Below are 14,737 nucleotides of genomic sequence, written 5' to 3' on the forward strand. Positions count from 1 at the left end.
ACAATGGAATTATTAAAGCATGTGACTGCCTGTCTGAGTTTCGTCGACAGCCTGAGGTGGATTTTCTTTGGAAGTAAACCCTGCATTTTTGGAATCTGATTGTAATCCTGATGTAATCCAGATTACATGGAATCAGTTACTATGCAGCACTGTAAACCACCCAGAAAGCTTAAGCAATTGCATATTAACCCCTAATGACTACCCACAGAACCTTAGTATTGTGGAGTAAAAGGTTATTGTTTTAACGTCACCTGCACTTATATAATTACTCCAATATGGGGGGTTGGGAAGGTATTATAGTAAAGGTTTTCTTTTCCTATATGTACTTTAACTTGGAGGATTAGAGCAACTGTTTATTTGAGTGACATCACTCATAATCTCACATGACTTATTCAAATACCTGACGTGGGAGAAGTTTATGTGTGGGTGTAAAGTTTACTTTCTCTTTCATTTCTTTTTAACAGAATATATATCCATGTAAAAGGGAGGTTTTTGTATTTACTTTGTCATGCTGTAAAGGTTTCTTACAATGGACTCAATTACGGAGGAGAGCTTCCCTTTTCATTACTCTTTATTGGAATACCTGTTTACTTTGGCTGGATTTTTTTTTTTCCTGCTGGATATAGCACTGGACATTCGGAATGTTGTGTCATTTTATCAGAATGGGGACTATGTGTATATGGCGGTGATGATCTTTCTGCTGCTGGGCTCTTCAGTATTGTTACAGGTGTTCAGCTGGCTCTGGTACTCTGATTGCCTGGATGAGCTTGAGACTAAGGTGGAAACATTTGCAAACAAGTATAAACTGATCAAACCATTCCACTTCCTTCAGCTCGGAGTCTTCCTCAGGTTGGTGACAGATTTTCCTTAAAATACTCTTGTGGAAAAAAGTAGCCTACACTTTAGCATACTTTTAAAAAGACTACTATTATGGAAATAATTTACTTTAAAAGAATATAATGTTTTTAGACACTTCAATGCATGTTAATTGCAATTACATGAAAATGCATTATAGATTAAATTTATATATAATAATATATATAATTATATATATATATATATATATATATATATTTTTTTTTTTTTTTTTTTTTTTTTTTTTTTTTTTTTTTTTACCCATTTAAATTAGACTTGATTACATCTTTGTATGTAATTTCATAATTCTTTTGTTTTTTGAAATGCAAGTGTACTGCCGAACGTACTGAGAGGCATTTATGGTAAACTACAATATATGTACCTTAATTTAATTTCTATTGACTTGAATGTCATATATTTTAATGTATTTGTAATATCACATTTGTCATGATGAAATTTCAATTAGCAATATTTAAAATATATTAACTTTAAATGTAATATTGAATAACACACTACAGTTAAAATTTTAATGAAGTACATTACATGTACTTCAGTATGTAACACATAAAAATAAGCGTACTTTAAAGCCCAAAAAATATTATTAAAACATAATGATTTAAAATGTACTTTAAAGTAAAACCTTTTAATTTGACATTATTACAATGTGCACTTTTAAAAAGTGTACTAAAAGGGTTAGTTCACCCAAAAATGAAAACTAATTACATGAAAAAGTCATATACACCTAGGATGGCTTGAGGGTAAGTAAATCATGGGGTAATTTTCATTTTGGGGTGAACTATCCATTTAAGTGTGAAAAAGCAAAAATTTCTCTGACAGAAATCATGTTCTTGGATGAGATTATAAATGTTACTGTATTATGAAGCAGAGCAGGAGCTCTGGAGCTCCTGCTCTCTGAGACGAGAGCGACACACGGTTCGAGAGCAGCGGAACTTTTATTATGCCACAATCGCTGCTTCTGCTTCTTCCGGTCAAGTGTATGTGGGGTAATAGAGTGCCTCAGGGATGACGCATTTTTGTAGGCAAAACCCGGAAGCGAGTTAGCATTTTAGGACTTCCGGTTCCAACGCCGTAAAGTCTATGGGTTTTTTGAATGGGTTTTTGCTAAATCGCCTGAAATAAGGTCTGTGGTTAATAAAGCCTCTAAATACTTTCACGTTTTGATCTATGACATAAAACACACCAGATGTAACCCACTTATGATTTTTTAAACTTTTACTGTGTCTTAATATCGGCGGTTGCTAACAAATTGCTAAAAGGGACTACTTCCTTTGGTGGGGACTTTAGACGTCATCATTAAAAACGGGACATTTGGACAGCATTTCTCATGAAAAAGTGGATAAGTATTCATAACAGCACAGATCATAATCAGCTAGTCTACGAAGCCTACTTCGTAATGTAGAACAAAATTCAAACTGTGGCCTCACTGTTGGCTGTTGTAAAGTTTTGTTGTATTAAAGTAAATTTATTATATATATTTATATTTATTGTATTAAAGTTGCTTAGGTAAACGTAACGACATTGTGTTCACAGGTATGCTGGGGTGATAGAGATTTCCACAACGCTTTATTTTCAACAAAGAAGAAACACAGAGGGTGTTGCTCTGTACCTGAACCTGGACCTTCAGATGCTACGTATGTTTGAGGCATTTTCTGAAAGTGCCCCACAACTCATACTTATGATGTCTATAATCTTACAGAGAGGAAAGCTGGAGCTAATTACAGGTCTGTCTCAAATCCAGAACACTTCAAATCTTTGTTACTTTCAGATTACAGTTCCCTTTCAGTTCGGTCACTCTCGACATCAATCTACTTCGAGTGTAAACTAAACGAGCCAATGTACATTGGCATGTGATTATTGCATTCAGCTGCTCTGCCTAACAGTGTGGGTATAAATTAGCAGCAAGTCCAAGTGCATATCAGCTTTTCACTTCGGAGCTGAGCTGTTCATTCTCTAAATGCTCTGTTATCAGTCTATGGATTGTTTTCTTCGAGCCAGGTCTTTGGGAAGAATCACTTTCTACATGTTGGCGAGACAGCATTTCAGTGGTGGCCACTTTACTTTAAAGGGCACCTATTGTGCCCCTTTTTACAAGATGTAATATTGGTCTTGGGTGTCCCCAGAATGTATTTGTGAAGTTTCAGCACAAAATACCCCACAGTTAATTTATTATAACCATTTGAAAATGTCATTTTTGGGGCCTGTTTTAAAAAGAGCTGTTTTGGTGTGTACCACCTTAAATATAAATGAGCTGCATATCCCCGCCCTGCCTTTGCATGAGGGCGTAACTTGCATACCTATGGCAATAAACAGTCGGTAGAAGCAGAATGGCTGAGAGTGAGAGACCCGCTGTTTTGTATGGCATTCAGCCGTACATGTTTGAACCGGAATCAGACCCAGATGATGAAGAGACTCCGGCAGAAGAAACACAATTGAGAATGGAGCAGGACGTCTCTGAATGGTTATTTGATACATTTATGTACTTATAGAGTTTTAATCGCGTCCCCTTTGCAATTATGGATGTGCAACACACACACACACACTGTGATAACGTTCGCGCAATTTTTTGAAACTACAAACACAAATACTGTGATAACGTTTGCTAAGTACAAATGAAATTATATTTATGCGAGGGAACGGTTGCGTCATGTTGACATTACTTGTCCTACAGGTGCTTATGTGGCAAATGTGAGAAGATGGCTACAGAACCAGAAAATATATGCTGCAGAGATAGAACAGGTATTAATTTATTTACATTTGTAATTGTTGCAAAAAATAATACGTGACATAAAACTGTCTGACGCTATTTGTTGTATCAAAGGTTACAAGACGGATGAAAAAACTTCAAGTCACTCCATCATGTATGGTAGACCATCCCGGAATGGATGAAAACATACAGAAAACATACACAGTTTTTAATATAATATCTTTAAAAAATATATATATACGTGTGGATACACACTATACAAACAAGGTTTAAATTATATACACAGACATTCTACGACGACGACAACAACTTTAGACGCATTTGTTATTGAATTGGCTGACATCGACTGAAATGACTATTTGCTCAAAAAACATTAAATACACTTACTTCTTCTGGAGGTGACGTTGGATCGCGAACAGTAGGCAACGATCCACACTTGAGGATTAACTTTGAAGCAAGACCTGCTTTGAATTGACCCTCGTTCTCAAAACAGTCAGTCAAAAAATGATTCGTGCAAACATAAACGTATTTTGGAATTTTGAGTGGCGCCTTTCCTTCGTAAATAAATCCATCCACTGCGTTTTCAGTGGCTCTGATGTCGGAAGTAAGTGAAAACTATATTGTAGTTTATATATAACTATTATATTATATTTATTATATAACTATATTTCCCTATATTGTAAGGAAAATATTGTTCATTTAATTTGTTTTATGTTCATTTGTTTTGTGTATAAGAGTTATTTGTTCAAACATGACTGTTTCTTTTACTACAAATAATTATTTTATTTATTTTACATTTAAAAAAATAAAGCAATGTTAATTCTGTTTTCAATTTGTTTCTTGTTTTCATTAAAAACACAACAAAAAGTACCGATAAGAATACCGTTAAAGCACCGGATCGATAAGGAGTATCGGTAAGAGTAGTAATACCGTTAAAAGCTTAACGATACCCATCCCTACCCACGAGGCCTTGCGTCAAACGTGGGAGTGTCTTCCGGTTCAAAGTAAACAAGCTGGACGTGACACTCATTCATTCAACAGTTGACAGTCATTCAAGATTTAACGATCCAAACTTGCGAACGTTTGTTTTTTACTTAAAGATTTAAGATTGCAGCATCAATATTTGAACAATGTTTTACAATAAAAAATGTTACAGTAATAGTAATTTATTAATTTATGTCAGGAGTGCACATCAATCATGCTAAATCTAACTGATATTTATATTGACATAAAAAGAAAACACATACCTATTCAGTTGCGCCTGCTTCCATTTATTTACGATCACGAGAATGCACAAAACAACTCCACTAAGGCTTTTAAATCCAAAGGCTTAGAAATATATTGATAACATACCCTGTTTACGTCACTTTTCTGAGCATTTCTATTGTTTTTTCTCTAAATTATGCGATGACTGCAATCCGAGGATGTTTGCGCGATCTCTCGTCTATCTATCCTGATCCTTTCAGCCAGAGCAACAGAGGGAGCTCATGAGAAGACAACAGGAGTTATGAGTTATACGAGTTAACCGGAGTGTGTGAATCTGTGAAAGATACGCATTGGGAAGAGACAGATAAAACATTAAACCAAATAAATACACGAAAATCATATAAGAATTGTCTGCAAGCAGTCTCTGATATTTTCCATAAACGTGTGTATTTATTTTCGCAATGGTTAACATAAGTAGACTTTAGCATCGCATATGACTGTGGAAACGCGACTGGCTCTGGCACGCACGACACGTTAGGAGCAAAATATCACATCATAAAGCTTTGGTGCTTGCATCAGTGACAGGTGAAGTACAGACAGCGGGTTGTTCATGTATTGCAGGGTCAGGATGCTCTAGTCATGCAGCAGCACTTTTGTGGAAGGTCGGTAAAGTAAAGGGCAATTAAGGGCACAAAAACTGTTTATTGCATTGTGATATTATTAACTAATAAATGTACTAAACTGAGATGTTGTCCCTGAGCGCTGTAACGACATCTCTCATAAAGATTTGTAACTTTACAAAGTAAACAATGATCCAAAAAACACTTAGCCTCTTCGCTAATTAGCACACAAAATACCATTGGTATGCTGCTTCCGCCACCTCACCGGAAGTTGTACCCACGTTCTCTTTTACAGTAGCGCCCCGCGGAAACAGGTGGATAGCTTTCGTGTTGAGCTGGTATCCTCCTGTGTTCTCACCTCACATGGGTAGTGGAACTTAGAGGCCCTGGGTTAGTGTTGGCTTGCTGCACCTAAATGCGCTTACTTTACTCTGGAGGACAAACCCTGTTGAGTTCCTCCTTCACTCTTGGCAGCCAGACATGACGAAGTACCAAGTGATCCAAGTTCACTGAGTGGGCAGTGATTGCCTTCTCTGTGTAAGCCCTATCCCACCTCCCAGTGGCATGGAGGGATCAAGAGGTTTAGGCAGGGCACTGGAAGGGCAGCACCAATGCCGTTTTGGTTATGATCCAAATTCGTTGGTCCTTCAAGGAGACGTTGAGAGTGATCGACTGAGAGGGAACGTCTCAGTTACGTATGTAACCCTCGTTTTCCTGAAGGAGGGAACAGAGACATCTCATATCATCACCATAGCTGCTGGGCCACTGCTGGGGTTGTCCGGGTCACTTCCTCAGCTCCTCAGTTGCTTAGCTCCTTTAGTTTACACTCGAAGCACATTGGTCCCTCTAAAGGCTGGAATACACTACACGTTTTTTAAAATCTGAACAGATTTTTAAAACACTAGGCATCATACACTTGCTGACTTTGTAAATGGTTACAGAGAAAAGCTGGGCATCATACACTACCAGACTTTAAAATCGTTCGGAACACAAACAGAAACATGCGCCTGGTTGCTAGGAGACGCATGACAGACAGGTGAATCAAATGCAGGAGATGAGATGACCAGCAGCAGTGGAAGATACGAGCCAAATGCATTTGGAGCTAGACAGGGATCGGTAGACACAGTCAGTATGGACAGATTACGACAGGAGTTAGAGGTAATTTGTGTAGTTTTATGATTATCCAAGTTGTTACCTTTAAGATAATAAATTCAGTCGCTGTGTACATTTAATGTAATATAATCAATAATTCGCAGCTTCTGACATTTTAATCCAGCTATATATCCAGGATAAAGCGTAAATGTATAATGGATAGTGATGAATATTAGCCTAACATATTTAATAATGAATGAATCCGGATTTACCGCAGAATGTGGTTTGCTAACTCTCTCAAGACAAAGCTAACAGTAATTTTTCTATTATGGTGGAGCACCACTTAGTATTCTGTATATGAGAAAGAATTTCCGTATTTTTCAACCTGAGAGTGACGTGAGCTAAAGTATTCTTAATTGCCTTATAAAAAATAATAATTGGTAATAAATTATTATTTACGGTATTCTGAAGTGCCAACGATTACAATATCGTGCATATTCATTATCGCGATTTATCGCATTACCGAATATCGGCACAAGTCTAACCAGGTAGTTTTTGTTGCCGTTTTTGGAGCTTGTGGCGACTACAGAGATTTTTTTTTTTACAGTGTGTTCAGGGGACAGGCAGCTAGCGGATAGTGAGGAGATGTTTGCTGTATGTGACAAAAAATGTTTTGGCCTAAAAATGCGTGACATCCCTTAGAGCACCTTTAAGGTGTTAGATCCAATCACTGTTTACAACCGGAGAAATTGCTCCCGTCGGTTTTGTGTTTCTTTTCCAAATTCAAATGCCATTTCATGCGCGAGATGTTGTAACGGACATGACGCGTGTGCAGTGGTTAAACACTCTCTCGGCTAAACACTTTGTTAAACAAACATTCGGCTATCGTGTGTTTACATGCTGCTGTTGGTTAATGAAGTTTGAATGGATACACTCGCGGTTCAATTGGACCCGACTGTGTGACGAAACTGCCGCAAACAATTACTAAACAAACGGCAGATTCTGCGTTTTCTCATTTATTTCATGCATGTCGTGCGCGAGCTCGCGGCTTCATCTAGCGGCTGTAAGCGGTATATAATAGTGTCTCAACATGATTACTCGTCAAGCGCTGTGATTCGTGAGCTGAATGAGGTACGTTTTTCCTTATTGCCCGATCTTGGACAGTAGTCTCAATTTTTTTCTCGATCTTTGTAACTTCGCACCCTTGATTTGCATAGCTTGGGCAGCATAGCCTATGACTGTACCGTGTAACTTTATACTGTATTCATTAGCAACACATATAGTTCACTGATATGTGTTCTAAAATCGGCTCAAAATATCAAACAGATTTGATATCCTCCGACTGGATGGAATCAAAATCTGAAGCTAAAAAATCGGAGTCTATGACCATCATATACTACGCGATTTTCCATGGAATCTGTCGGCTCAAATCTGCAGACTGGCTCTGACTTTTGTCAGCTAGCGTCAACTTGTTCAGACTGTAAATCAGGGGGGAAATCGGGGCAAAAGTCGTGTAGTGTATTCCAGCCTTAAGCGAGATCCCAATTCGTCTGTCCTTTGACGAGACGTCTCCATGCTCTCCTTCAGGGAACAAAGGTTACATATTTAGCCAAAAAGTTCTTATGTGTCTCTGAACCACTTAAAGTCACTATGAAATCAAATTTGACAATACTTTTTTTTTAATCCACCTTATTTCTACGCCCCATGAAGCTTTGCACGCACTATGGGTGTAACTTCCATTAAGCTGTAAACAGTCAAGGCTCGCTCTATAAATGTATAAAAATATATTATATTGGGAGAACAGACCACAAATGTGCAGTATATGTTGTCCTTTTTCATACTCTTACAGCGATATGCAAATAGACAAAAGAAAATAATCTCGAGGATAGAAAGCAGCGACTGAAAAGAGCTCTTGCCATAGATATTCTTGTTATAGCATGCTATGTTAAAATACCAAGCATTACGTTATTCTCATGATGTCTGAAAATAAAACATGAAAGAAAAATTGACAGCTCCTTCAGTCAACTGACCGATAAGCATTATTTGTACGGCAACCTTATGATTTGAAACCATTAGTTTGTCGTTTTAAATGGAAGTTCCCCAAACCGGAAGTGCAACACATAATTCGAAACCTAGTAGGCTAGTCAGGAATAAGGTGGATAGAATGCTGCAGTATTTATTATAAACAATTTATTCATGAAAATTATTATTATATATTTTAATTAACTTGTCATCTTTAATAAAAATAACTTCCCCTCCCTCTTACAACATCTCATCTTTTCTCTGATGACGTGTTTACCGGCAAAAGAGCAGGACAACCTGTCAATCACGAGATCACAGCAATAACAAAACACAATGATTCAAGATCAATGTACACATATTTCAAGAATTAGTCTGATTCAGGGGAATCATAAGGCCAATCTTGACTGAAGAGAGGAGGAGCTGGGGATGGAGGAGGGTAATTAGCTCCTGAGAAATGCAATAGCTGCTGATAATACTGAGGAGCTTATATATGAATGCCGTGATAGGTGTCATATTCCTATAGGTAGACGTAAGTCACCTGGGAGTCAGCTGATGCGTGCTTGACTGACCCCCCTCCCCCGATGTCATTCTGTGATTTTTTTAATTTACATGGAACACAAAAGAAGATCTTTACCTCTTTTTTATATAAAGAAAGTGGATTTTAACTATCAAGCACCAAAAAATGAAAAAAACGAACAGAAATTGTGAGTCTTTCTTCTCTTCTTCTCTACTGTGATGTACAGTGCCTTCCACAAATATTGGCACCCTTGGTAAATATGAGCAAAGGTGGCTGTGAAAATAAATCTGCATTATTTATCCTTTTGATCTTTTATTAAAAAAATTCACAAAATTCTAACCTTTCATTTAAGTAAAACAATTGCATATGGGGAAAAAGCTCATTATAAAATAAATATTTTGCTCTAGTTCACATTGGCACCCAATTATTGCAATGTCCTTTTCCCAAGATAACAGCTCTGAGTCTTCTTCTATAATGCCTGATGAGTTTGGAGAACACCTGACAAGATATCAGAGGCCATTCCTTCATGCAGAATCTCTCCAGATCCTTCAGATTCCCAGCTCCTTTTATCTGTTAGTATTTGATAGAATCCATGATGCTATGTATCTGAACAAGATGTCCAGGACCTCCAGCAAAACAAATAAGCCCACAGAATTAAAGATCCAGCAGCATATTTAACAGTGGTCATGGGGTACTTTTTATCCCTGTTTGCACCAAACCCATCTGGTGGGTTTGCTGCCAAAAAGCTTTTTTTTTTTTTTTCATCTGACCATAGAACCAGGTCCCTTTTGAAGTTCCAGTCGTGTCTGACAGTTTGTTTTTGGATGAGCGAGGAGGATTTTTTATTTTGGTGATGTGCTCTTTGGCAATTATTTTTTAGGCTTTCTGACCCCAAGACTCAACTAATTTCTGCAATTCTCCAGCTGTGATCCTTGGAGTGTCGTTGGCCACTCAAACTCTCCCCCTTACTGTGCATAAGGACGCTATAGACACATGTCCTCTTCCAGGAAGATTTGTAACATCTTTAGTTGATTGGAACTTCTTAATTATTGCCCTGATGATGGAAATGGGGATTTTCAATGTGTTAGCTTTTTTCTTATATATAAGAATGGCTATAGCCACTTTCTCTTGTAAAGCTCAACAATCTTTTGCTGCACATTAGAACTATATTTTCATTGTGATGCATGATTAAGGGAATTTGGCCTTTGTGTTTACACATATTTGTGATCCTGTGGAACAGGAAGTCATGGCTGGACAATTTCATGCTCCTAGTCACCCTGGTGTGCTAAAAAAATGTAAATATGAATGGGAATATACTTCAGAGATATTTTACTCATAAGAATTTCTAGGGGTGCCAATAATTGTGGCCAATATGTATTAGAGAAAAACATTTATTTCATAATGTGAGTTTCCCCCCACTTTCAATCGTTTTACTTTGATGAAAGGTTAGAATTTTGTGAATTTTTTGAATGAAAGATCAAAAGGATAAACAATGCAGATTTATTTTCATAGCCTCCTTTGCTCATATTTACTAAGGGTGCCAATAATTGTGGAGGGCACTGTATATCCAAGTGAAATGGCTTCTTAAACAAGATAAAAAAGAAAATGTAGGGCTGGACTTGATTTAGTGAATTTGGAATTGATTGGAATGTTGGATCATTGTCGTTTGCTGATTGCTTCAAATCTTGTGTGAGTGACAGGTAGTTCTTGAACACTAAATGAAAGATTAAAGATTAAAGGGATATGAATTTTACACATAAATCATAAAAAAAATCAGACGTCAATTTTGATTTAATGGTGACTTTAAATGTGAAGAACTGTGAGTTCAAACCTCATAAGCATGTTTGCCATATTTTATGTGCTAGTCTGTGTGCTGATCAATTATATATGAATAAAAAACAATTCATTCCAAACATTGATCCATTCAGCAGTGCCAATATGCATTTCTCAGTATCAGCATGGTTGTGATTATATGCATCACTGGCATATTCAGAAGAACACTGTTGCTTGTGTGGTATTGTTTAATAACATGCAATGATTTTTCTTTCAGGTTTGAAAATCCTCACATCAGCTCTTGCCATTGCCTTTACCATAGCTTTGCCCATACGTACCTTTTTGCATGCCTTTCTTCAAGAAAAATTCAAGATGAGCTGGATCTCCACTGGTGTCTACTTCCTGTGCAACTTATTGCTGACCATTCCCCGTGTAACCGCTCTGGCACTCTTTTGCACTGTATTGCCATGCTACATCATAGCTCACTTCCTGTCTTTGTGGATGCTGCTGGTTTTAGGGGTTTGGAGCCAGAAAATAGATTACATGAAAAGTCCTGGTTGGGAATGGCTCTTCAGAGCTACTGTTGGACTCGTTTGGTACTTCAGCTGGTTTAAAGTATCAACAGGAAACATAAATTTAAAGACTGTTCTCTATTATTGTGTCATGGGGTTGGACACATTGATGCTGCTGGGCTTCTGGTGGTGGAAGGTGTTTGAGTATACAGGCTGTTGGAGCTCCTTAAATCCCTACATTGTGATCCCGATACTACTAGGTTTGTACATTTCTGGAATTGTATTGAAATTTATATACTACAGATGGTTTCATCCTAACTATGATGAACAGAAAATACCTAAACCCAGTGAACAACAGAATATCAAACAAGCTACAGCATTTTATGCTGACTCCCTGGAATCTTTATCTGAAGGTACAGCTGCAGCTCCTGCTCAACCCGTCACTTGTGTTCTCAATAGGAAGAGGGCCATAACTGCTGATTTCTCCTTCTAGTTCTTGGTTAAACTTAAAGTGTAATTAAAAAAGTATTTATACACAGAATACATTGTTTTCTGCTAACATGGCTATTTTCTTAATAGCAACAACTTTTATCAAATTTTCTCATCTTTTTAAACTGATCTAGCTCGTTATTATTATCTTAAATAGAATAAATAATATAGGTATCTTTTTTTGACCCATAATTTTAGCTTTTAAAATGTAGTTGTGATCAAATCAAACACATTCAGTAGAGCAAGATGGGTAAACTGCACTAATTCTGGATGACTATTGGAGAGCAAACTACACTATAAAGCAAAAAATCTGAAATGTATGGTAAACAAACAACAACATGGCAGCTATGGTTGCCAGGTTTTTTCTTACATTTACAGCAAAAAAACAACAGCAACAAGATTATAACTATACCAACCTACTGATTCTGGATGACTAGAGAGCAAATTATACAACATACAGCTAGACAATGTAAATTTCTGAAATTTTCATATGTCAGTTATGGTGGCTTTATAAGAGTGCAGAAAAACAAACATTTCTAAGAGGAATAAGTCCTTGTTATTTCTACCTTGCAATAAAGTATTCTAATAGTTTTGTTCATTCCAACTCTGCTAATTCAAGAAATACTAACATTTTATACTGAATGTGCAGGTATTAAAACATTAAAGTCCACTATAGAGTACTTAAAGATTACACTTTCATGACTTAATTTCTTAACATATTTACTGTAAGAACACTTAAAATGTGCTTTAATAATATTTTGTCATGCTTTAAAGAAGTAGACTTACTTACATGTGTTGACTAATATAAAGTACATGTAAAGTACTTGATTATAATTTTTTATTATTTTATAAATGACACAGAGACAATCAAATTTAAAATACAATAATAATATTCAACCAACAAAAATTACATATTAGTATTAACTACCGTTCAAAAGTTTGGGATCGGTAATATTTTTAATGTTTTATAAAGAAGTTTCGTCTGCTCACCAAGGCTGCATTTATTTAATTAAAAATACAGTAAAAACAGTAATATTGTGAAATATTATTACAATTTAAAATAACTGTTTTCTATTTGAAAATATTTGAAAATGTAACTTATTCTTGTGTTGGCAAAGCTGAATTTTTAGCATCATTACTCCAGTCTTCAGTGTCACATGATCCTTCAGAAATCATTTTAATATGCTAATTTGCTGCTCAAGAAACATTTATTGTGCACAGATGTACAAAATATTTGTGTACAAGATTTTTTTTCCTGATTCTTTGATGAATAGAAAGTTCAAACGAACAGCATTTATTTGAAATATAATCTGTTGTTAAATTTTAAATGTCTTTACTGTCACTTTTGATTGATTTAATGCATCCTTGCTGAAAAAAATATTAATTTCTTTAAATTCTTCTCAAAGAAATAAAAATAAAAATTCTTACTGACCCCAAACTTTTGAACGGTAGTGTATAATGTTACAAAAGCTTTGTATTTCAGATAAATGCTGTTCTTTTGAACTTTCTATTCATCAAGGAATCCTGAAAAAAAAACTGTTTTTAACATTGATAATAACAATAAATGTTTCTTGAGCAGCAAATCATCATATTAAAATGATTTCTGAAGTATCATGTGACACTGAAGACTGGAGTAACGATGCTGAAAATTCAGCTTTTCCAACACAGAAATAAATTACATTTTATATTATATTCCAACAGAAAACAGTTATTTTAAATTATAATAATATTTCACAATATTACTGTTTTTACTGTATTTTTAATTAAATAAATGCAATCTTGGTGAGCAGACAAAACCTTTTTTTAAAAATATTAAAAATCTTACCGATCCCAAACTTTTGAACGGTAGTGTGTGACATCCCATACAATCTATGAAAAAAGATCAAAAGGTCAGATGTAAAAAAAAAAAAAAACTAAAAAAAAAATAATAATTTTGGAAAATGATTTTAACCTTAAATATGTCAAATATAAAGTCATTCTTTTTTTCTGACTGATTTCATAATTCGTCCCAAGGCCCAGATTAACACGGTGTAGTGCCCTAGGGTGACCATTTGAAGTGATTTTGTATCTGTATCTTTCTAGCTAAATAATATATATACAAAACATGATTTAAAAAAAAAAAAAGTCTAGTCATTATCTCAATCACTTGGTGCCCCCCTATTGGCTGGTGCCCCAGGGCACTCGCCCAATCCCGTCTGTGGATAATCCGGCCCTACCAAAGAGGGTTAAATGTACATTTGTCAGTGACAATACACTTCATATTTTAAAGATAATAATTATGAATTTACATATGAACTTAATTCCTACTCAACACCCTAAATTTCAGATAACTGCATTTAATATAAATGTAAACAATACATTTACATTTAATTGCAACTTACATGTAATTAAGTGTCCAAAAACATTACATTGTTCTTTTAAAGTATATTATTTCTGTAATAAGTACTCTTTTTTAAAAGTATGCTAAAGAGATTATGAGTCGAGAGATAAACAAGCAGGTAGGCCAGCCTCAAAGTATTTAATGAACTTCACTTACACAAAACCATAAACAGTGTAGGTACAGATATTTGCTTCTTCAGCCAGTTTCAGTTTGAATATGCCAGAGGTTCTCCTGCTAATCTGAAATCTGAAGAGTAATTCCAGGGCTAGATTGAGTACTTATTCTCTGGCTAAAATAGCTGTTACATCCCTTGATTGTCTATGCATTAGTAACAAATCCCAAAATCTCATGATACAGTCACGTATCTTCAATTAGGTGTATATAATAGACAGTATACAGGGACTAGATCATTTTGCTTTTTTCCTGAAAAATGCAGGAAACAAAGTAGGACATAAAAGCACCAGAAGAGCATTCAAGTGAAAGAATAACAGCATCTGATTGGCTGGGCTATGGAGGAAAATTATTTATGCAGAAATGAAGTCAGCG

At 35.8% G+C, this 14,737-nt stretch overlaps 1 protein-coding gene across 1 annotated transcript; it reads left to right on the top strand.

Moving 5' to 3' along the window:
- The first annotated feature begins 260 nt into the window (after window positions 1–260).
- Window positions 261–12,705, top strand: LOC125262106 (XK-related protein 8-like). Its single transcript, XM_048180661.1, has 3 exons — window positions 261–849; window positions 2,407–2,597; window positions 11,088–12,705. The coding sequence occupies exons 1-3, from the start codon at window positions 530–532 to the stop codon at window positions 11,813–11,815; spliced, it is 1,239 nt and encodes a 412-aa protein (XP_048036618.1). The 5' UTR covers window positions 261–529; the 3' UTR covers window positions 11,816–12,705.
- The last annotated feature ends 2,032 nt before the right edge of the window (window positions 12,706–14,737 follow it).

The sequence above is a fragment of the Megalobrama amblycephala genome, unplaced genomic scaffold, assembly GCF_018812025.1.
Source record: "Megalobrama amblycephala isolate DHTTF-2021 unplaced genomic scaffold, ASM1881202v1 scaffold602, whole genome shotgun sequence".
Classification (NCBI taxonomy): domain Eukaryota; kingdom Metazoa; phylum Chordata; class Actinopteri; order Cypriniformes; family Xenocyprididae; genus Megalobrama; species Megalobrama amblycephala.